This window comes from Tachypleus tridentatus, chromosome 9 (assembly GCF_004210375.1).
Source record: "Tachypleus tridentatus isolate NWPU-2018 chromosome 9, ASM421037v1, whole genome shotgun sequence".
NCBI classification, from domain to species: Eukaryota; Metazoa; Arthropoda; class Merostomata; order Xiphosura; family Limulidae; genus Tachypleus; species Tachypleus tridentatus.
The window spans coordinates 30207435-30232261 of NC_134833.1; the positions used below are offsets into that span (position 1 = coordinate 30207435).

Sequence of the window (24827 nt, forward strand, 5' to 3'; positions counted from 1 at the left end):
TATAGTGAGGAGTGCAGTGCAAGGTTTCTTATAGAAATGACTTTCATTTTTCATAAATAAAAGAATGAGAAAGTAAAGTAAGTGTAGATAAATTGTGCTTCAATGGACACTTTTCTGATTTGTTGTTTTGTGTAACATAAATATTTCTTCAGCAGAGACAATGCTCCACTGAGAAACCTTTTTGTGAACATCATTTCCAACAATTTAGTTGGAATGACTGGACAAAGCCAAGAAGTACATACCCATTACCCAAAGTGTGTGTGTCATTAAAGACCCTTGGACCTCGTGTGCATAAGATGCTAGACAATCACCATGGCTCAATACCACTTAATAGGTAAAACACTTTTACCACTCTTGTCATATCTATTCCATTATATATTATGCAAAACTACTAACTCTTTATCAATTAAATGGGTTTTATTATATCTATATTCAAATTTATTTACACTTGGTAATTTTCAAACTTTTAAAAGAAATTAGTGTACAAATGCCATTAAGAAAAAACATTGCAAAGCCTTTATAAATAATACAGGGTGTTCGGAAAGTCACCGTGCATTTATATATTTATTAACAGACATGTTTCAATATAGAATACTGGAGGTAAATATGAATGGCAATTATAAACAATGTTGAAAGTGACTCCTGTTGGCATCAATACAGGCCTGGATCCTTCTTATTTTGTTTCTAAACACCACAATAAGTTGCTGGCTTGAAATAGACTGAATAAAATATGATTACAAAACTGCAAAGTGACTTTCCAAACACCCTGTAGAATGAAACAAAAGAGGTCTGTTTTTAGTACCTGTGGTATTTAGGTTATACCAGGTTAAAAATTATATACACATTAAACAAAAAATAGATTAATTGTTAGTCAGCATAAAAATTATTGAATGTACAGCATGAAGTTAGAACATGGAAAATGGTAATAACTAAATAAATTTGTAATATAAAGGAATCTGTTTGTGACTGAGTGTAGTAAGTTGGTTAAAAGATAAAACTGAGAGAAAGAATTTAATGTTTATATTATGCACTTTAATTCTTATATTCAAATTACACCTCAAAGTAGTTTAAAATACATAAAAAATTTTGAGAACAAGTAGTTTTTGATTTAAAGGTTCATTATAAACAAATAAAAACTGAAGATGTCCATATGTGCAGTTGTGATGTTGTAACTCCCTTTATAGTAAAATGTTTTATTTTTCATTTTAAAAGTCAATAATGCCACAAGGGAAAAGTAGAGAAACATTTATCTTTTCTTTTAAATAATAAAAATAATTTGAAATAAGCAAATTATGTGTACAACTCCATCACTAGCATCCAAACTATATATTCTTTAAAACCTATGTTAACATACATTCATTACATGATAATAGACAACCTCACATGCTACATGCATGTCAAAGAACACCATATGTGTGTATAATTTAAGGAGAACATGGTCTTGTTTTTCCATTTACCTTTGCCAAGGATTACAGTTGAAGGATAGAATTCTCCAAATCTCTTGGCTCAATTAGAAACAGCAAATTGAAGAACTGACTGGACCTCATATTTCTTCCTATATATGTTTATAAAAGGTTTATGTAAATACTTTTTATGTTGTGTGATTATTGATTGATTAAGATATGAATATAATGGCGTAAAGTGGTCATGTAATGTCAAACTAGTGACACTTAGTAACCAAAAATTATCTTCGAAAGTTGTTTGTTTCCTAACAAATTAAGATTTTATTTTATGAAATAATTTTCTTTTACAGCTTCTGTTCCTGTTATGTAGCACAGTTTGGCCCATTGACAAATAAGGACAAAAACACGGAGGTCTTTGAAGATAAAGAAAATTTAGTTTCAGATGGACAAGGTGTTCCATTGGAGTATCTTTTAACTTGCATCCCTGGAGTGGAGATAACCAAGTCAGGGTTAGGAATCAAACAAATACAGTGGTACAAAGTTACAAACACTTCACAAGGCAGGTTTTTCATTCTTCTCGCTTATTATTTGTCATAAAACAAGTGTAGATTTTAATATATTTTGTATGTTTGTAGCTTAGGTACTTGAAGACATGTAAGATAGAAAAAAAATGTTTTTCTATCTTATATGTTTTGTCACTAACATAACATACTTGTAACAATATCTTGTTATTGGTTATGTGTATTCTGTGTTCGAGAGTTATTTATAAATTAAAGATATGGCAATACAATATATGAATTGTACCATGAAGCCACAATGTGATTGTATTGATACATTGTGTGATATGTACCTTCATGAAGTTTGACAAGCTTCCAGTAAACATTATACATCTTTTGTACAGATGAAAAAATCAGAATTTCTAATAAAGCATTTTTGCTAATAAATTAATGATTTGACAAAGAAAGATGAATATTGAGTACTACATGTTGTCTTCATTTCTTTTATCAAAAATGTCACATGCAAAGTAACATAAATTAATAGTAACAAAACAGATAGACAGATATTAACTTTGTTTTATTTCATATATCTTACCAGCTGCTATTTATTTAATCAAACCTGAGAATTTAAAAAGTCACTGTCAGGTGTGAAGTCCTTAAATAAGACAGTTTTAGTAATGTAGATAATAAATTACAGGCATTGGTAAAACTTCTGTATCTAGATACATATTATATCACAGCTTCAGTATCTAAATACACATCATGTTGACTACTATGGTGAAATAAGCAACCCTAGTAGAAATATTAAAAATGTTGTAGGTAATGAGTAGAATGTTATTCAGTTAAAAGTTAATGTAATGAATAACCATTGTTAATCAGAAATATACTAACCAGGCAAATTAGGGATGGAGTACATTTTATAATTTAATTTTAGGTAAGAATCACCCTTCCCCCCCCCATTTTATGTGACAAGAAAATGGTAGGTATTTTATATCATAATGTAAAATAACATCAAAATGATTATGAATCTTAGAATTAAAATTATTAAAATGTACTTTAGAATGTAAAGTTATTCCCATCATATTAGTATCCCAAACAAACGACTCTTATTTTAAACAAATTAAAAATTGAAATGTGTTGATTTACTTGTCATGTAAAACTTGATATAACTAAAAAAATAAACACAGTAACATTCGTTTTATATTTTGTGAGTTGTGGCATTGTTCAGTGATGTAGTTGTTTGTAATTTTGAAACTTAACAATTTGAAGAACTGATGCAGAATAAATGTTTAATTCCCTACAGTAATTTGATTATTTCTTTTAATTATAATACAGATTTTATTTAAGTAATTGAACAGTTTTTTGAGGGACTGTTATATCAATGGATGTTATTTGTCATACTTATTGAACTTAATATCATATCTATGTTTCAGAGAGCAAGCTAGGATGATGCCTAGAAGTTTATAACATTTACACAGAAAGAAGACTTCTAATAATAATAAATGGCATCTTAAGAATGTAATTCTGTTAAAATTCCTGTAAAAATTAGTTGTAATTTTTTTAGTTTTTGATATTTTAAATATTTGATTCTGAACTGAAAGTTTATATATTTCCATATATGCTTTCTAAAACTCCTTGCAATATCCAGTTTATTTTATTTTTTTCTTCAAGGTGGATGTAAAAACAAACAGTCTGTAGAAGATCATCTTGCTCTATTTAAGCAAGAAATGGTGGAACTTTTGAAAATTCAACCACAATGTTTGTTACCTTTTGATCAGTTTGTTCCTGCCTATCATCAACATTTTGGGCATCAGTGTTGTGTTGGAGATTATGAATTTACAAAATTAACAGAGCTGCTTGAAGCAGTGTCAGATGTTGTCCAGGTAAACAGAAAAATTACATGTGGCTGTCTCTCTTAATCAGTTTGTTCAGTTATGCAACATTTGATTCAATGATTTTGATTTGCCCATCAAAATCATTATAAAATGTCAATTAATTATTAGTATTCACCAGAAAAAAAAAAGCCTCAATATTTTCTAATTCAAAAACTGAATAAACTCATTTGTGTAATAATTTCATATTTATCAAGACAAAACAAGATGGAATTCTCTGTAGCAACTGCACATTTCTTTACTTTTTATCAGTTATATTGTTGTGCATCAGTGATACCAACCATGGGGTACACATGCACTATATATTTGATTTGTTTTTATTATTCATCAGGATTTCTACCATTCTACCCTCAAATTGAAATTCCTTTATGCAGTATTAGAATAAATTAATCTATGAGACCATAGGCATGACCAAATACATCAGTCACAAAGATTTGATCTCCTGAGTCCAAAGTTCTAATTACATCTCAAGTTTGTATGTGAATAGAAACTTGGAGGCATTCTATAAGCTGCTGTGCCATGGCTAAAAATTTAAACAATAAAATATGTACTGATTTAAACTGAAAGCCCTGAAACTTTGTTGGTATTTTCCAATTTCCCACCCGTTTCTCTTCAGATGCACAAGCATATATTAAAAAAAACAAAAACGTTTTTGATATCACAAACTTGAATAAAATGTTGCTTATCTTTATATGGTTGAGTTTGAGTCTGTTGTAGCAGAGATTGATTTAGGTACTCACTGCAATTTTGATGGTTTAGTACTTTTTTTTTCTGCTTAAATATAAATACTCCTTTCTTCTGGGTTCTCTGTGAATATGCAGTCAAGTGGAAGAAAAATTAGAATTACAGTGTAAAAAGCAACTAACTCTAAACTGGCTGATATTGAAAAATTTCATGTACTGAGATATCTGTTGCTTTGTTTTAGGGATAACGCTATTTGGGTGCAATAATAAACATTAAATTATTGCATGTTTTAAGATTAAGAAGTATTTCATTTATGTATTTGATCATGACTTGGACACCCTTCTTATTTCATATTCTTGTGCTAAAACAGTTTTCTTTTTTTAGATTTTAGGTCAAGGATCAAGTCGTATGTTGACCTTGACTCATCTGACTCAAGTGAAGCGATTTGGTGATGACATCTTGCGTGTTCTTAGGTCACGAGCTAGCAAGCAGATATTTCTTTCTGAATTACCAATCTTTTATGAACACAAAATTGGCAGGAAACTTCAGATAAATAGCTATGGAATATGTACATTAACAGATATGTTAGCAGAAGTGGCTGATTTAGTTGAGGTAAGCTATACTTTGTCAACATTTTGGCATATCTGTAGTACGTTGTATAGTGTCAATAGAACTAAATCTTGTGTATTGTAAACAAGTGTTACAAATCTGTTTTGAAATTTTAATGTCCTGTTAAACACTTTGAACTTTATGGGACATCATGTACTTAATACTCACCTTGTATTTACCAAGTAATGTATTTGTAATGTAATTGAATTTTGAATATTTCACCATAAGATACTTGTAGCAGGCAATTCCATATAAAAAGGGGAGGAAACTGATTTTGCTGATTCATCAAAACTGTAAAATCTTGCATTTCTGTGCAATTCATTCTTAAGCATTTCGAAGGACTGGAACATCAAATCAGCTTACTGTATGTGATATATTTTTAAGTATGAGTAAAACAATTAATATTACATAAATATTTAAATTTATTCTGAGTGAAGGAACTTATTTAAATTATAGGTAACAAAGACATCAGAGGGCACTGTCATAACTAAAAGAAACAGAGGTATGCCTTTTTTATTTGATATTCCTACTTATTAATGTTTCTCAAAAAAACATAAAACTATTTATATGCATACTGTATGATTTTAGTAATCTTGTGAAAAGATACAATACACAGTAAACATTTTATTAATTTTTTTTCTCTTCTCTAACAAGAAGCGTGGCATGGTCAGGGGATGAGGGTGCTTGACTCAAAATCTAAGGGTTTGCAAGTTCAAATCCCCATCATACTAAATATGCTCACCTTCTCAGCCATGAGAGTATTATATTGTGATGGTGTGTGTTGGTAAAAGAGTAGTCCAAGAGATGACACTGGGTGGTGATGACTAGCTTCCTTCCATTCAGTCTGTTGCTGCTATATTAGGGATGGCTGTCATAGATAACCCTCATGTAGCTTTGCACAAAAATTCAAAACAAACCAATCCTTAACAAGAGTAGATAGCATCTGCCACATACTAAATGTCTCATGGTAAGTAGTTTTCACATGTGAATTAACTGTCTTGTCCAGCTTAACATGGTTTACTGTCACAGCTAGTTCACAGGTTCTGAGCACAAGATACCTGCTGCGATGTGCTAAATGTCAGTATCTTCTCTCATGTTGCAGGTGTATTTCATATACTCAAAAATAAAAGCCCAAAGTGAATTATTAAAAAGAACAGGTCTAAATTATTGATTATAAACGGTGGTTATTTAATTTAGGAGTGTATCTTACAGGGCAAACAACTGAAGAAGTTGAACGAACAAGACAGTTTGCAATGGAGGTGGTTGAATTATTAAACAATAGTCCATCAGGAACAATGCTCTTCAGCAAGTTTACCATTGCCTATCATCGTCAGTATGGTCGTCAATGTAAAGTGTCTAAATATGGATTTAATAAGCTTATGGAACTGCTTGAAGCTGTTTCTGATGTGGTAGAGGTAAATCGTTTCATTGTATATAAATTTTGTGTATAATAAAATAGTTCTTCAGTTGTTGAGGGCAGTTTATTAAAAGTTTGGTGTTTATTAAGTAATGTTTTCTTGGGCAAGAAGCATGTGACTTATTCTGTACAGAAACTTGAACGTGAATAAAAAATGTTTAGATTTTATAACGAGTATAACATTTTTTATAATCTAGCTAACTATAGTAATGTAAAAAGTTTTAATGCCACAAGAAGTATTGAAACAAAAACATCACAGGTACAACAACTGAATTAATTACAATTTAAAAGTTTTATCCCAATTTTTGCAGGTAATTGTAATTATGTTAATTTGAGACAATTCTAATTATATACCAGAAGTAGTGCTTTGTCCATTCTACACATGCATACACAGAGACAGACATACAGAAAGGGAATCACTGGGAAGATGGTTGGAAGAGTTCTGTGTAAGAATTGGAGCTATGAAGTTTGTTGTATTTTATTTACACTTGTCTTGAAAAGTCACTCACTTAGATGAAAATTTGTTGAAATAGTGAAATTTAGATTTACTTCATAAATATGTACATAGTAATTTAAGTGGTTTAATAAGCACAATAAGCTTTAATTTTTTTATATTGAAGTTTCTGCAGTGTAAAAAATCAGATGTAAGATATGTTTTCCAGAATTAATGAGATATTTTTTGAATGTTAATGTTTAATGTTAATGTATTCGTTTTGATGCAGTAATGTATTAATTGTGTGGACTGAAATCAAGAAAAAACAGGGAATTAATGCAGTCCCACTTATGTACAGTATTTTTGCCAAAACTTAATAAAAACTGGTAAGAGAGATAATACTTGCTCTTGTGTATCTAAATAAATATGGGAAAAGAAAAAAATATAACATTTTGATAATGACACAAAACCAGTTAATTTTATATTATGAAAAAAACTTTTACTGAGATATGCAGGGTGATTGATGCATTATTTCAGAAAAGGGATTATACCTGTATGATTTTAGTTTAAGATAACAGATATAATAATATTGTGTTGTAGTACACTTTCATCTGTATATGTTGTACACTAATGAAATAAGTGAAGAAAGAATTGTTGTTTTCTCATGGAGTAAGTGGGCATTGTTATTTGTACAAATGATGAATTAATGATTGCTTTGAATTGTGTTTTTGTTTTCTAATATTTTGAGTGTTCTCAAATGATGCCTCCTAGTAGTTGTGGTGATTTTTATAGACGTTATGATTGAGAAATTAATATATTTGAAAAGATACAAGGTTTTTGTATTTGAAACTAAACAGTATTGGTAGGTGTCATTAAATCTTTAGGCTTAATATTATTAAATCTGTAAACTGAATGTAAATGTGGGTTTCGGCCTTTTTGAATATTTTCTATTATCATTTGATATCCATATCTTATATTTATTGGTTTTTATAGTAGCTTTAGAAAAAACTATTAAATATTTTATCAGTAATAAATTTTATTAATTGTGCATTATAAATTGTTTTATCACTTTTTTTTCAATAAATGCATAGTACAATTAACATTATTAATTTATTTCTTATTATTTTAGTTGAAGGACATGGGTGATGATAAAGTTCTTTTGTTGAGAGATCGTCAAGAAGTACTAAATGACTTAGCTGTTAAAATAGTTTCAGTGTTAGAGGAAACTTCTCAACGAATGATTCCTTTTGCCAATTTGCCTGAGGCCTACTTCAGAGTACATAACGAGTTCTTGAACTTTCAAGACTATGGATTCAGTAGCCTTCAAGATTTACTTTCCAAACTAAATCACGCTGTTAAGGTAAAACTGTTTTTGTTCTCTTTTGAAAACATATTAATCACCAAGATCCTAATTTTTCTAATGTAATAGAAATTATAGATAGATTTAGATTTTTTTTTCTTTGTCTTGTGAATTTATTGTAAGTTTTGAGAAAGTTTTCTAAAAATTGCAAATGCTGTTTCTAATTATAGTTTTCTGCACACAAGCCCTAAAATGAAAATTATTAATGCTGAATTACTTAAACTTTTATCTTCTATTTGTAAACTTTCATTGTAAGAAATAAAAATACAAATCTATACATTTAATTCATCTTCATGAATTTTGAGAGCTCAAATATTTCAGAATGAATGCATATGGCTTTCATCCAATATTAAAAACCAGCTTATTTTATATTTTTAAAAATCTGCAAGAGTGAGAACCACTGTTATCAGAATTTGAACATTGTCCTTTTTGCTATGTTATTGTGTCATAATAACATGATGTTTGTTTTGTAACTACAAGACATTTGAACATAAACTATTGACCACCCTTTAGTGTGGATTGAGTCGGCTTAAGCCTTTAGTATGCATTTAAATAATGATACATTTATTCTTCCTGCTTGTTTTAAATCACCAGCACTCTACTTCCTGTTGAACTAATTATTACGGATGATTGTTTATTTGTTTTGAATTTCATGCAAAGCTACTCTAGGGTTATCTGCACTGGCTGTCCCTAATTTAGCAGTGTAAGACTAGAAGGAAGGCAGCTAGTCATTACCACCCACTACCAACGAATAGTGGGATTGACCATTACATAATAACACCCCCACAGCTGAAAGGGTGAGCTTGTTTTGTGTGACAGGGATTCGAACCTGCGACCCTCGGATTGTGAGTTGAGTGCCTTAACCACCTGGCCATCCCTGGCCTATTGTGGATTAACAGTAAAAAACTAAAACTGAGAAAGAAAAGGAATTGTCTGATAAAATTTAGAGTTTCGAAACTGCAGTTCAAAGAACATAATAACGATGCTATACCTATGAGATTAAAGTTTAATGAAAGATGTTTAAGACAATCAGCCAGATGTTATTCAAAAATAAAGGATATCTATGGATTTAATACCACATATAGAAATCTTTATAAGGGTTGGTTGGAAGAATGTGGTCTACATGGGAGAGCTATGGTAAAGAGAACTTACCATTTCACATGAGAACATTTTCAAGCATTTATCTAACAAAGGAGTATAAATAATGGTAGAACAAATGGGTGAATGGGCTGACAGTAGCCTAATAAAATTTGAGTTACTTGGAAACTGTGAAAGCTTTTATGTGTAAACATGACCACAAAACTTTTATACAAGTGTGTACATATAGAACAGTAAAATATTGTAAAAATAGACAAAACTATTAAAAAAAAGTCACAATTTTTTATTATGTTCCACAATGCCACTGATGAAGTGTAGTTGACTCTAGCTTCCAATTTCAGCAGTATAATGGCCTGAGTCATTCGTAACAGGTCTACGAAAGTTAAAGAAAGAACTGTTCGTATAAAACTTATAAAATGATCCAGTGACAATTCTTCACCAGGAAAAGGAATTAGTAATTAGAAAGATAAACTATAATAGTTATATGATATTGTATTCTTTGTACATATTATTTGGTATTCTAAGTTGAATATTTGAAATAAAAAACAAATGTATTAAGGTATTAACAACAACTCTACCAAAAACTTGGGTTTAACTTTAATTAAGACTTCAAATGCAAAAAAGTACAAGATTCATAAATGTTAACATTTGTGGATTTTTTGCACATGTTTTTTGTTGATATCAAATGATACTAAAATGTAAAAATTAGAAACTTAACAGTTAAATTAAAAATTTATAAACAGGGAATGTGTGCAAACTCCTTTTGCATGATATAATCTAATATTTTGTGTACTGTAGTATGACTTCTGTTTTTATTAGGTGTTTTATTGCATTCTGAAGATAATTTAGTAGTTAGAAATAGTTGAAAGAGCAATAGAATAATAAAATTAAAGGAATGCAGTTGTGAAAAGGATAGAGAGCTGAAGAGAATAACTGTAATTGTTTTTTACAATATGCAGTCATTTTAGAAAGAAAAATAGTAATTTAAATTTATTTTGTATTATGTGGTAGTTACAAGATTGGTCAAATGGACCAAGCCATTATATAGTGTTTTGTATTAGAGAAAATAACAGACAAAATGTTATGTTTCACTGGAAAGAACTTGATATTCATGTAGGAACTTCTAGAAGTCATACAAATAAAATATGAAAAGTGTCTTATGAAAAATATTTTTATTCTTAATATGAAAATTACCCTTCATTCAAACTACTCTGAGTCAGATTGACTAATGTGAATTTACAGATAAATCTCAAACAAAATTTTTAAATTAAAAACATTTTTCTTATTGTACAATACCCTTTTAATGTTTACGAAAAGCAACGTTATGGTAACTTATATACAATCTGAGAGTTTGTATATATGTATACCACACTTATTACTAGTTAAAAAGCAAAACAAAGACATTATCTGTGATAAAATACTAAAATTTGTTATTGGAGTATAGGTTTTTTACCAGGATGTAGATTACATTTTATGTCAGTCATTTTAAATAATCAGTTAAATATCTGGAACAATGTATAAATTATATGATAAAAACTCTGTAATAAGCATTGACATATCAATATACTTTAAGAGTTATCATTGCAATAATGTATACATCATTTTATCATATTGACAAAGAAATCATTATTTAAAAATTTAGATTTAAATAGTTTCTTTTATGCATGCACTCTAGATGTTGCCTACACCATGTGGCATTATGGTGGTGCCAGTGAACAGAGCCTTTCTCAAGGAGATGTCTCTGAAGGTCTGCAGGCTGTTAATGGAGCAACCCAATGGCAAAATTAGTATGAATGATTTATGTAGTCAGTTCTCTCATCGCTATGGTCAGTACTTGCATGTTTCGTTATTGCAACAAGAATTGCAGGATGTTGTTCAGGTAAATCATACTTTCTAAAGTTTTAGACTGGTATTAATATCCAATTGTTGAATTAACATTACAAAGATGCATGATTATCTGTATTTGGCAGCCAAATTTTACATTTTTTGCATATTTTTTCAGAACTAAAATACAGAAACAGTAATTTCCCTCTGTTGCATTCTTAATGATAGTTTTCTAGAGGTGCAAAACAGTTCAGATAAATGATGTAATTGCATTCAGAATCAGAATTAGAAAAAGTTTTAGTATTGCTGTAACTGTTTGTCTGATTTAAGTAAAGAAGGATTTTAATAATAGGTGTTTTTAATTGCTAAGCGAGAAAAAATGGCTTCTAAAGCTAATTGTCTCTTTTTCCTTTTCACTGGATATAATGCATTCAGATAATCTGTTACCATTTTTAAAATTTATACTTTTTATTCTCTTACTAAACTCTCACTCTGAAAGTAAATTTAAACTTAAAAAACAACAACGTTATACAAATATTTAAAAATGATACACATTCATGCAGTTAATATAGTACTAACATGTGAAAAAAATAAACAAGAAAAACCTGCTAATTCATGTTAAGATGTACTGTAAACTAATGCTTGGAAGATTACTTTTTAAATTGAATATGTTTATTTTCTCTCTGGTACCTATTAACTACACTTTTTATTTGTCAAAACACATTTTTCTTTCTTGAAATGCAGATTGATGGAGAACACATTGGATTAACACCCCAACAGATGTTAGCCAGAGATGTGGTGATTCTTATTCAGGAAAGTGGAGGGAAAATATCATTGCAGCACTTTGAAAAAGCATTTTTTCGACGTTATAGAGTGCCTATACGTCCTGCAGTTTATGGTTATGCTAGTGTCCTCTCCATGGCACAGGACTTTTCCGATTATATTACTGTTCAAGGTCGTCGTAAAAAAAGAATTCTGGCTATAAAGAAGGAAATAGCAGGTACAGCTCTATAATTTTCGATCTTCCTTTAATATGAGCATTATTCTTTCAAATTCACATCTAAAAACCATAACATTTTTGTTCCATCTTTTTCTGGATACAAATTTTTTTACTTCTTCTGAAGACAGTTGTTACTTATTTTGAACACAGTTTTTGTTACTTCCTTATCTGAACATAGTTTGTGACTTCTTGATCTGAACACAATTATTGCTACTTTTGTTCTGAATGCTGCTTTTGTTATTTCTTATTTGAACAGTTTTTCACTTCTTGATCTGAATACAGTTTTTGTGATCTTGATCTGAATGCAACTTTTGTTACTTTTTGTTTTGAATGCAGGTTATTATTTTGAGTACAGTTTCTGTTCTTATCATCACACAGATACTGTTTTGTATTATAATTTAGTTCTCTGTAAATTTTATTACAGTTATTGTTTTTGGTTATGTGTTTGTTTTTAAGTTAGTGTAAATACTTGATCAGTCAATTCCATATCTGTGGTTTGTTCCTTAGTCTTCAGAGTCTCTTGCTACTTTCTGTTGTTCTTTCCAAAAGCTACATCTAATAACTTTTCCATTAATCTATAAATTATTTCTCACACTAATATTTCCATTCTCCATTGACATAAATAGTTTATAATCTGCTCTATCTGACATTATGCCTAAGTTTTATCTTGAGCTGTTTCAAAACTGAACTTCTTTAGTAGTTGTTCATGCTGTATATTTTGACCTTGTTTTATTGTCAAATTAATAAAGGGTTTATTCTATTTTTTTATCCTCCACTTTCAGCCTAGTTCTCCAAGTTCTCTTTGCAGAAAATTAAAAATTTTGTATTGATATGTTGGGACACAATTCTAAATCTGAAATTTAATTTGTTATAAAGTTTGTGAATAGTTGGTTCTGTTTCAGGTTCTCCCTTCCCTTTACTGCCTGATGCCAGGAGTGAGGGTTTTTCAGTACCACAGATACCTGGAAAAGGAGCTATGTGTGAAGAAAAAGGTAAAAACTAAAATATTCCTGTTTGAGACTTGTGTTGTTTTTTTATTAGTAATTATTTTTAAAATAAGTAACCTTGAATTTCTTACTTAACCAGGCCAAAATTTTTAATATTATGATACATGTTCTTACTGTCAGATCTGCTGCTATTACTTTAACTTAATTGTTTATGTAATTTATCAAAATATAAAAAAACTTCCCAAATTATGATTTAATCTCCATACAGTATGGATATGCAACACCAATATATAATTTTTTTTTTAAATGAGAAACAAATGATAGAAGGTTTTGTATATTTAATAGAACAGTTTTTCAAGTAGGGTCTTAATAGATAGTTTTACATCTTATGGTTTTTGGTATCTATTTTGTAATGGCTTGAATTTTCACTCATCCTTCCTTTGTGTTATAATGAGTTGTCAGTAGTTGTGATTGTAAACATAAAAAGACAAAATGTTTTGTAGAGAAACAATGTTATATTACTTGAATAGGCAAAAATTACTAAGAAGAAATACTAGTAGATTTGTGTCACCATTCTGTGAGAACTGAATGAAGGTGAACTACAGATGTTTTCTTATAAATATAATTTATTTGACAGTGCTTGCTAAAGTATCATAAATTTTCACCCAGTCCTTTAGTTTATAGACATTGTTTCCATTTTATACCTTATTAATTTCTGATATCTATTTCCAGTCTTATGATTTAGTTAAACTGACTAGTGGAGATACAGATTACTTTTGCACATGATTGCTGAGAAATTTATTACTGTTTTCTTTCTTATGCAGTGTTACAGTTAACTAAAAAGCCAGATGAAAGTGCCGACCTTCTAAATCAGCCTGTTCCAAGCAATCTACCTCCACCTGTGTTACAGCCTGAATCAAAATCACTGGATGACAGGGATCTCATTGGTTTTGATCCTGTTGCTTGTGGTTCTAGTATGTACTCCCTGCCATTCCTTTGGTCCTAACTTCATTTCAAACTTTCATTGTCATTGTTTTAAAGAAACCATATATTTAAGATACTTTTATCATAATGTATAGTGGAAAATGAAAATAGTTGAACAGAAGCACGAAAAGTTAAACAAATCTTGCAGGTTCTCCTTGTAACTCCAATATCTGTACCTGGTAAATTTAGTCTTTACAGTTACAGTAGATATATCTATATGACTGAATAATAATTAATAGTAATGAATAACCTTTTGCTAGCTTTTATGCCTTCTTTGATGGCTTTAGGCTAGACTCTTTGAAATCTGATGCTGAACTTCTGATTGAATGTGACATATGTTCTAATTACTTTCATATCACTTTTTAAATCACTTCTTTTACAGAACAAATTGAAAATGGTGACTTTTTTCCTTTACTTTTCTAAAAACTTTAAAACAGTTTTTAGATTATCAAATGCACCTTCTGTGAAATTATGCAGTGTTTCAAGTTGTTCACTAAATTTCTTAATGCCTGTATTAAGAATGCAAATTACTCTTTATATATATAACTCAAATTCAGGAAATTGTAAAAATCTGTTATCCAAAACTTAAACTATGACTAGACTTTAGATAATCCCTTTGGACTCAGAAGAGTTTTTGGGTAGCAGGGCAAGCAACAATAAATTCTAGTAATTATTTTGTGTTGGAGTTTCATTAACCATTAGAAAGTTTGTAACATTCTGTACTGAAATATGCAATCCATGTGATAGTAAAGTGTTTCAGTGAGAAGGCATGAGCAGTTAAGGAGAGACAAAGTTTTGAAGTGGCCACACCAACTTAACTGTGATGGTTACACACACTATTTTTTTTTTTTTCATTCTCAAATCAAATCATATGAATATGACCTTTATATCACCTTTCTTTGTTATCAGTTTATAAAGTTGAAGTCCATTGTGATTACATCCACAGTGGTTACATAGGTTAGAAATTGAACTTCTCAGAACCTTGCATGTGTGGATAATTGAGGGTGAGATACTGAAGAGTAGCAATGTTTCAGTCACAGTCAATGAGGCTTGAAGCTATCTGAAAAAACCAGATGCAGTGACATTAAAGAAGGTCATATAGTGAACCCATTGATGATAATGTGGCCAGTTACAACTCAACCATTTTTTGTCTAACTTGGAAGCTGAAAATTATAATAGCCATATCTCATTGTATGCCATATCCTGCTTAAATTTCAACAAAATCAGATAAAGCCAGAAATTTTTATATCTGTTCCTTGTTATTGAGACATTTCTGGTTGAGGAAGATATCTTGCATTAAATTACTGGTATGTATAAATAATCTATGATACTTGAATGTTTTCTACATTTCTGTTAAGTTTTTTTCTGTGATTCTAGTACCATTCTCCCTTTTCTTGTAGATGATCTCCTTTGGTGTTGTGGAAGACTCTCACATTCACAAGTGTGCCATTTCCTTCTGGTCAACTAGATTTCCATCTCTTTAGAGATGCATCCCTTCATGGTTGGGGTGTGTGGGTTGATCACCAGGAGGCTTCATGTCATTGGTCTGTCAGTGAAGAGCCTTTACTTAATTAACATAGTTGGTCTTCTTGCCATTCATTGGGCTTTGGATCACTTTCTTCCCATTGCCAGACACTGTCTAGTAATGATGAATTCTATCAATCATCAAGGTGGCACCCATTTGAGGTCCCTTTGTTTTTATACATTGGATCTTCTGTATTTGGCCCACGTGCAACACATTTGTTTGATTGTGTGTCACATCCTTGGTGTTTTCAACTTTTCTGCTGTGACAAAATTGAATTGATGGAGTAATCTCTTCATCCTATTCTTTTTAGGTGACTTTGCAACCTGTTGGGTTTTTCTCATGTTGATGCATTCACCACCACCACCTTCAATCACCAGTTTACCCCTCTTCTGGTCCCTGGTACCTCATTCTTGTCCCTTGGTGTTGATTCCTGTACATGGTAAGAGGACCTCCCAGGGAAGGTTCTGTTCTTTTAATTTACCTCCTCTGGGATCTAAACATCCACCCACATGTTTTCCATAAGTGGCGACCCATAAAGGGAAGGAGAGGTTCCTGGTGTGTTTAAGGGGTCCAACTCTAACACACCACTTTGGCCTTGAATTTGGCAGCCTTGGAGTATCCCCCTCAGGTACATTGGCTGGTCTACTTGGGTTAGGGTCAACCAAGTACCAGTGTTGTATGTTCTCAACAGGTGTTGTGGACATTGTATCTGATGCTGCTGTTTGGGTATAGTGCTTGCAAAACCTTGGCGTTGCTGCAGTGTCCTTGTTTGACATTGAAGTGCATCCCCTCGTAGGGATCCATGGTGGGTGGGATCAGTGGGCATTGAAATATTCTTTTTTTTATTATGGATCCTCCAAATAAAAACCTAAATAAAATAGTGAAAAAACAGTCCATAGGTAAACAACTACATCTTGAAGATTTTGAGCAGCAACCTTCAACATCTGTTCAAAATATTCCTTTTTTTATTTTGGATCCTTCAAATAAAGACTTAAATAAAATAGTGAAAAAACAGTCCATAGGTAAACAACTACATCTTGAAGATTCTGAGCAGCAATCTTCAACATCTGTAATAACTGTTGTACCTCATTTTCTTATACTACATTCTGTTTCATACAAACCTTTAGAACAACTGTCTCCATTTTCATTTAGAAGGTACAAGAGGGACTTGTTGGCTTTCCAAAGTCAGTGAAGAAGCTTCGATATGGTGACATATTGGTAGAAACATCCACACCGTAACACAGTGAACTCCTCTTGCATTCAAAGGCAGTTGGGGATATACCTATTGAGGTTACACCTCATACTACTTTGAATTCATCATGAGGAGTTATTGTTGAGAGGGATTTGAAGAACATCTCCAGGTCAGAGATTCTCTCTGGTTTCTCCACCCAAGGAGTTTCTGCAGTGAGGCGTATCTCCACTTGCAAAGAGGGAATTACGATGCTGACCAGTGTCCTCATTCTGACATCTACATCACCATGTCTACCTGCCACCATTAAGGCAGGTTATCTTAATTGCAAGGCATGGCCATACATTCCAAACCCTCTCTGATGTTTCCAGTGTCAGTGGTTCAGTCACTCAAAGATGTCACGTTGTGGTTCCTTGATGTGTGCTTATTGCGATGACAAGGACCATGGTGCCTATGATTGTGAAACGGACCCTCGTTGCGTGAACTGCAATTGCTCTCACCTGTCCTACTTTTGTTCTTGCCCTGAATGGTTAGAAGAAAAAGAGGTGCAGCATTTGAAAACGATTCATAACATTACTTATTCCGAGGCTCAAAAGTTGCTATCCACCACTTCATGTTGGATGTATGGTGCTGCACTTCATTCCACTAATACAGTGGGAGTGCAGATCTCTTTGTGCCTCTAAAAGAATCATTCTCAAAACAAATGAAAACTCTTTTGATCACCATGTTTAAAAAAGTAGATGAATAAATGTCAACACCCATTTCTGTCCCTTACATACATTCCATCAAATCCCAACATCCACTTCCTATGACTCCAGGTACATGCATTTCCTCAGATACACCTTCTCCGACTCCAAAATGCAAAACGATCATTCATTCACATCCTCAGTCATTGGAATCCTCTTCCAACAGCAAACACCTGCCCAGTCAACCCAGGGCAGAATCCATGAAGGTCAATAGACCTCCCTCGAATAAGGAAAGTAAGGAAAAAAAATGTGGTCATAAATATAAGGGTTATCCACCCAATTAGCCTACACGTAAATAAAAATGGCCACCTTGATACAATGGAACTGTTGAGGTTTATGTTCCAATCTGAATGACATCAAAACACTGATTGCTTCCTACCATCCTGTATGTCTTTAATTACAGGAAACAATTCTGAAACCTGCCGATACAGTCACCTTTCAGCAGTTTTCTTTGTACAAAAATGACAGGCTGTGTGATGGACAAGTGCATGGAGGGGGGGCACTGTTAATTGATCAGCATGTGCCCATCTTGTCTTTGCCACTTGGCACACCCTTAAAGGCCATAGCAATCAGTGTTTCCTTGAGTCATACCATCAATGTTTGTTCTCTCCACCTGTTGCCTGGAAAGACCTATGATTAATCAGACCTTGATGCTCTCACTGAACAGTTGCTGTCTCCCTTTTTTAATTTTGGGGGTCTTTAATGGACATCATCCCCTCTGGGGAAGTGCTGATATTGATAGGAGGGATTACTCCAAAGAGCATATGCCTCCTGATCACAACCTTTCTCTTTTCAATATTGGTTCTTCTACTTATTTTCATGCATCTAGTCAGTCCTCTACTGCTATTGATCTCTCAGTTTGCTCCTGTTCACTAATTTCCCATTTTTCATGGAGGGTTGACAATAATCCACAGGGCAGTGATCATTTTCCATTACATTTAAGAGAGACTGGCCATGATCAATGCCACCCAACCCATGTGCCCAGGTGGAAGGTGAATCAAGCAAACTGTCCTTCTATCACTGCTCTCTCAGAATTTGATCCTGCCATCGTCTGTAAGCCATCAATAGATGACTGTGTAGCAGCAGTAACTGACTGTATAATACAAGCAGCTGCTCATTGTATTCCTAAAACCTCGATACGTTTTTCACAATATCCTCATCCGTGGTGGAATCCTACCTGCCACATGTTACAAAAGGCTCAAAATCGGGCCTTAAATACTTTTTGTAGGTATCCCACTCTCTCGCATCTCATTGCTTTCCAGCAGGCCCATGCATGTGCTCAGTGGGTAAGATGTCAAAGCCAGAAGGAATCTTGGATTAAGTTTGTGATCAGCATATCTTCTACCACTAGTTCCAATGTCACATGGGACAAGATTCGAAAGGTCAGTGGGAAATATAATTCTGTCCCCCTCTTAATCAAGCTCTCTGATGGCCAGGAAGTAGCTGATACCCAGAGCATCACTGATACCCTAGGTGAAAGCTTTTGCCAGGTATCTAGTACTTCTGCTTCTTCCTCCACCTTCTTAGCTATCAAGACTCAGGTAGAGTGATCACCTCTCTCCTTTCGAGCTGATTGTCTCTATGACTATAATCGTCCCTTTACACCAGTGGAACTCAAACTGGCCCTTCATCAGTCTGGCAGTACATCAGTTGTACCTGATGATGTACACAATGAAATCCTGTGCTATCTATCTCCTGCTTCTCTTGCTATTCTTTTGATTGATTTTAATTGGATCTGGCAGGAGAATGTTTTTCTGATGCCTGGTCCCAGGCTATTGTCCTACCTTTCTCTAAGCCTGGGAAGAGTCCCAAGATTCCTTCAAATTACCATCCAATTGCTTTGACAAGCTGTTTCTGTAAGACCTTAGAGAGGATGGTTAACACTTATCTCGTTTAGTTCCTCAAATCAAACGCCCCCCTCTTGCTTACCCAGTGTGAGTTCTGATAAGAGTGCTCCAATGTGAACCACCTGATTCAACTTTAAATGTCAATCAGTGAAGCCTTTCTTAAATGATAACATCTTGTATCAATATTCTTTGACATTGAGAAGGCTTATGATACAACATGGAGGTATGGCATTTTCCGAGACCTCCATATATATGGGTCACGTGGTCATTTGCCCATTTTTATTAAAAATTTTTAATGGACAGGAAATTCCAAGTTTGTGTGAGTTGGACACTTTCAGGTTCTTTTCTATAGGAACTTGGAGTCCCTCAGGGCTGTGTTTTGAGTTTCACACTTTTCAGTATAAAGATTAATTCCATCACTGAACAATTCCCTCTTACTGTTGCAAACAGGCTCTATACTGATGACTTTCACATCTCATGTCAGTCATCCAGCATGAGGTATATTGAGCGGCAGCTACAGACTGCCTTCAATCATTTATTGAAGTGAACCACAACAAACGGCTTTAACTTATCTCTCTCTAAAACTATTTGCATGCACTTTTTCCACCAACGAGGTATTCACTTTAATCCTGAACTCTGTATCGGTGAAGTTGTACTGCCTGTAGTCCCTGAGACAAAGTTCTTGGGGCTTATCTTTGATCATAAGCTGACCTTCATACCATACATCAAGCAGCTACAGGTCCAATGTACAAGAGCACTGAACAATATCCATATCCTCTCTCCCACCACTTGGTGAGTAGATTGATGTTCTATGCTGAAGATATATCATGCTCTTATTTGATCGAAACTTGACTGTGGATCACTGGTCTATGGCTCTGCCAAGACTTCTGCCTTAAAGATGCTGGATCCCATTCATCATTAAGGACTTTGGCTCTGCAGTGGGACTTTCTGCACCTCCCCAGTTCAGAACTCATGCATAGAGTCTCATGAACATTTTTTGCACCTCTGCCATTTGCAACTGTCTTTACTATATGCTTCAGAACTTCATTCCTTACCAAAGCATCCCACCTGGGATTGTGTTTTCCTTCCTTGATGGGTCATACTTTTTCAGAACAGACAATCTGCCATTGCTCATTTTGGCCTTCATATCCAGGCACAGTTGGATGAATTGGGCCTGTTCTTGGATAACATTGTGGTATCCACTGGTCATCTCATCCCACCATGGTTTGTACAGTCCCCAAATGTGACCTATCTTTAAGTCATCTGAGGAAAACAGACACTCCTGATTGAAGTACTGTCTGTTATTTGCTGAACATCTTTTGAACTATCCTTCCATTCCTATTTATAACAGTGGTTCAAAATCAGGTGACTGTGTGGGCTCAACCATGGTTTGTTGTGGTTTAGTGGTTGCTTGTAGAAATCCCCTCTACAGCTTTTGTGTTCACTGCTGAACTATATGCCATTTCTCTTGCCCTGGATCACATAGAAGCTAAGCAGTACTCAAACTGCACTATTTATACTGACTCACTTAGTTCTCTACTGGTCCTGGAATCGCTTCAAGTCAGTTCACACCCTGTTCTCACCTATATTCAAAACCGACTAGCCCATTTCTCTTTAACATCTACTACTATTCAGTTTTTCTGGATACTCTGCCACGTTGGTATTCGTGGGAATGAGCTCGCTGACATCACAACTAAATCTATCTGCTATGGCACTATCATCACTGTGCCTGTTCCATAATGGTCTATGGTCCTGTATTCAAGGCTTGGCTCCATGCCAGTTGGCAATCGACTTGGAGTGAGCAACATGGAAACAAGCTTTTCCAAATAAAACCCTATTTTGGACTTTGGCCATCTTGCTTACATAAGGATTGGAAAGAGGAAGTTCTTCTAACTAGACTACACATTGGCCACAATTTTTTAACTCATCATTTTCTTTTATCTGGAACTGATGCACCAATGTGTAGTGTGTGTTACACTCAGGTCACCATAAACCATATTTTACTTTCTTACCATTGTTATGATTCTCAATGATGGCACCATTTGAAACATGTTCTGTTCCAAGGTTTGTCCATAATGTTAGACAGTGTTATTGGTGATGATGACACTGTCCACCTTAGAAATGTTTTTAGTTTTTTAAAGGCCATGAATCTTTTTGATGCTATTTAAGTATTTAATTTATACATTAGATTTTTTTAATAAGATTCCCTTTAAAAATCACAGTCCATCTAGTTCGATTTGAAATTAGAAAATGGCTGTAACATCAAATAATTCGAAACCAGGATTTTAAAGGTCAACTTCAGGTGACTAATGCTGCTGTTTGAACTACATGTTAGTCATCCTGGTGAATTATTAGTACAATTTCCCTACAAGTCTTTTTAAACTTTTATTACTTTTTTAAAATGGCCATAACGTCAAATAACTCAGAATCAGGACTGGAAAGGCCAACTTCAGGTGACTGATGGTGTTTTTTGTACTTACCTGTTAGTCTTCCTGGCAAGTTATGATAATTACAGTTATGCTACAGAAAGTTCTCTGAAACTTGTATTACTGTAGTTTTTCTCTTAATGCTGTAGACTAGATGGGAACATTGGTTTTATGCTATTTGTTTTTTTAAACTTTGTTTTATTTTATCTTAATTTCCTTTTATGAATGTTACTAAATTTACTTTAATTTTAACTTTTTACTGGATGTTTGGCACAGATAGCCTAGCTGCTTTGTGCCATAATACACGAAATCAACCAACCTCATTCTTGGGCTTTGGCTATGGATGCCTTCAGCCAGGATTGGTCACACAAATTCCTGTGTGTTTATCCTACTATCCCATGTGACTCTGTGCTGGGTCCTTCTGATTCCTCCCTATTGGCCTGTTCAACCATAATTTCCTTGTTTACTCCAACTACAGTTATTCAGTGCTGTACCACTTCCCAACCTTCATCAGCCCTATTCTGTGGTTCTGTATCCCATACTTAATGTTTTCCATCTTCATGCCTTGCTTTTTTCTGGTCTTTGATGAAGAGATCAGGTTTCTCCTATCATGTAGTTTTTCATTTGGCTAATTACATCCATACTTCCACCATGGAAATGTATCGGCAAAAAAAGAAAGATTTTTTTGTACATGGGCCCAGGCTCATGCATTTCCTACTGCTCATCCTGCTATTGCTGATGTCTTCAAGTTTCTCACATAGCTTTTCAACCAGTCTTCAGTCTCTTCAGTTTCAGGTTATCAATTTTATTCCATAACTTTCATCTTTCCTGTTACTGCAGGGTTTTTCTCTCACCCTTATTTGCCATTTTAATCTGTTACTTCTGAATTTGTTAACCTCCTGAGCAACCTGCTGTTTTTGATTAAGATACTAATGTGGTCTTCCATTCTCTTGCTATACATCTGTTCAAACCTATTTCCTCATGTTCTTTGCTATACCTATCCCATAATGCATATTTCCTTCCCCCTCAAGGCCTTACTTGTTAGCCATCGACATCACACACACTTTACCACTATACCTATCTTCCCCTTTATCTGGTTTGTTCCTTCCTTCCTAAAACTTCAACAGCTCATGAGGGTAAATCCTCCTTTTTAACTGTTCTCCTTCCCTCCGTTTCTCATCTTTACCCCCACCCTGATCCAGATAGACCTTATGTTCTGTGCCTGCCTTTTCTTGTTTATTGCTCACATGTCTTCTTTCCATGATTCTTATTCATGTCTCTTTATCTCATGGCAACCCACTTTATCTAGATATCTTTCCTTTTACCCTCACCAGTTGAGTTCATTCCTCCTTGTTCTTTTTCCACTGTACCTTGCATCAAATCTGACATGTCACTTTTTCCCTAACTTCTTGGCTCTGTTGGGCTTTAGAGGAAATCATACAATCAGGCATGTTGCTCAACCCTAACACGTTCATCTCCTATTACTTGCATCATACTGTGATTTTGACTTCTTCAAGTTTTTGTCTTCCACCTATCCAATCTCACAATGGGCAATTTCTTTGTTAATGCTTTCTTTTCTCTCACGGGCCCATTCTTCATACCTTCAATACCTGAATTCTCAGAAAGTGTTACTTAACCAGTTATTCATTAACACAAAATCCTCGCTGTATGCCACGTTAACTCATGTTTTACTTTCTGTGACTTTTCACCCTCACCTTTGAGATGGGGTGTTTCACAAGATTGCTTGTAATTGAATACACTTACAATATTTGCTTCATAAATTGGCTCATCCCAGATTGTACCACCCGTGGACTTCATGGGTAAAGCAGAAAAGGATAGCTGCCCATCCCTGCCATGCTTTGATTGATTAAATAGTATGGCCTACTTTTCAAAATAGAGTTTTGTGATTGCCCATTGCACTGTCTTGGGTGTCAGTGTTTCTCCAGGCTCTCTAATTCATTCTGAGCTCTCTCTTTTCTTCTAGTGGAGTTTGGGAGTTCTTACCACTTATCAGTTCTAATCACTAGGGTAGTGGACCATGGAGGCACCCTGCTGAATGGATTTTACATAAGATGGCTCTAACCATTCTGTTCAAGGTAATGTGTTGGTGTTCTGTCAGTGAAGATGATGTAATATCCTCCAAACTGAAAATAACCATACATCTTAGTGAGAAATCGAAATGCCATTTACCCATTTTGATTTGTAGTCTTCATCCTATCCTCGTGTATGTTGGTACCTCACAGACTGGTTTTGGATTTAGAGTGAATCAATCAACATAAGTCCTCACATAGGTTACTGGTTGCCTATTTTCCTTCTTTGATATCTCCTTCTGTGTTGTGGTTCACAGCAGAGATTCATGGAATTGTTCTGGTTCTACACTGGGCTCTCCATCATTCTCTCTTCTAGCATTGATGTTATTGCTTTTTGGATGGTTCTGACATGTTTCATGGTCATGGAAATTTATTGCATGCAGTAAACTTCCTTTAGAAACTGCATATCAAATTCCCAAATTGATAGCTCAGAGCTAATGTTTTGTCATACCCAAGAATTGGGGTGTTTCTCAAATCCTTGGTTCTTGGGTTTGAAGTGAAGGTGTATGATCCTCATGCTTCCCTTGTGCAGATGTTGGTATCCTGCAAGGAGGTTTTGTAGGTAGTTGACTTACCAAATATAATCTGCCATGCCCTAGCCACTCAACACCATAGGAAATATTCTTGTTTACCTACTTTCCATATTTTATGAATGATTTGCCATATCTTTCTCTGGTTAGGATTACTTTCCTATTACATTCTCTCCAACTTGGATGTGCTCTTCTCATTTTATACCCTGATTTCTTACAATTTACACAAGTGGGCAAAAAATATACTTAACCCTGTATCAGAAGTGGCATGTTTTCCTTCTTCTGGTCCTCTGATCTGACTCTCAGATATGGAGGTATCCTTTGGA

At 33.8% G+C, this 24827-nt stretch overlaps 1 protein-coding gene across 6 annotated transcripts in view; it reads left to right on the forward strand.

Moving 5' to 3' along the window:
* LOC143224964 (meiosis regulator and mRNA stability factor 1-like) overlaps positions 1-24827 on the forward strand; it is a 40278-nt gene that overhangs the window by 12150 nt on the left and 3301 nt on the right. For 4 of the 6 annotated variants that reach the window (XM_076453513.1, XM_076453515.1, XM_076453516.1 and 1 more), the window contains 11 exons: positions 153-334; positions 1754-1962; positions 3572-3783; positions 4861-5088; positions 5542-5587; positions 6298-6500; positions 8065-8295; positions 11069-11272; positions 11962-12217; positions 13120-13209; positions 13989-14138. In XM_076453513.1, coding sequence (XP_076309628.1) covers positions 153-334; positions 1754-1962; positions 3572-3783; positions 4861-5088; positions 5542-5587; positions 6298-6500; positions 8065-8295; positions 11069-11272; positions 11962-12217; positions 13120-13209; positions 13989-14138 — 2011 coding nt within the window. The remainder of the gene's footprint in view (positions 1-152; positions 335-1753; positions 1963-3571; positions 3784-4860; positions 5089-5541; positions 5588-6297; positions 6501-8064; positions 8296-11068; positions 11273-11961; positions 12218-13119; positions 13210-13988; positions 14139-24827) is intronic. The other 2 variants (XM_076453514.1, XM_076453519.1) reach the window with 1 other exon arrangement.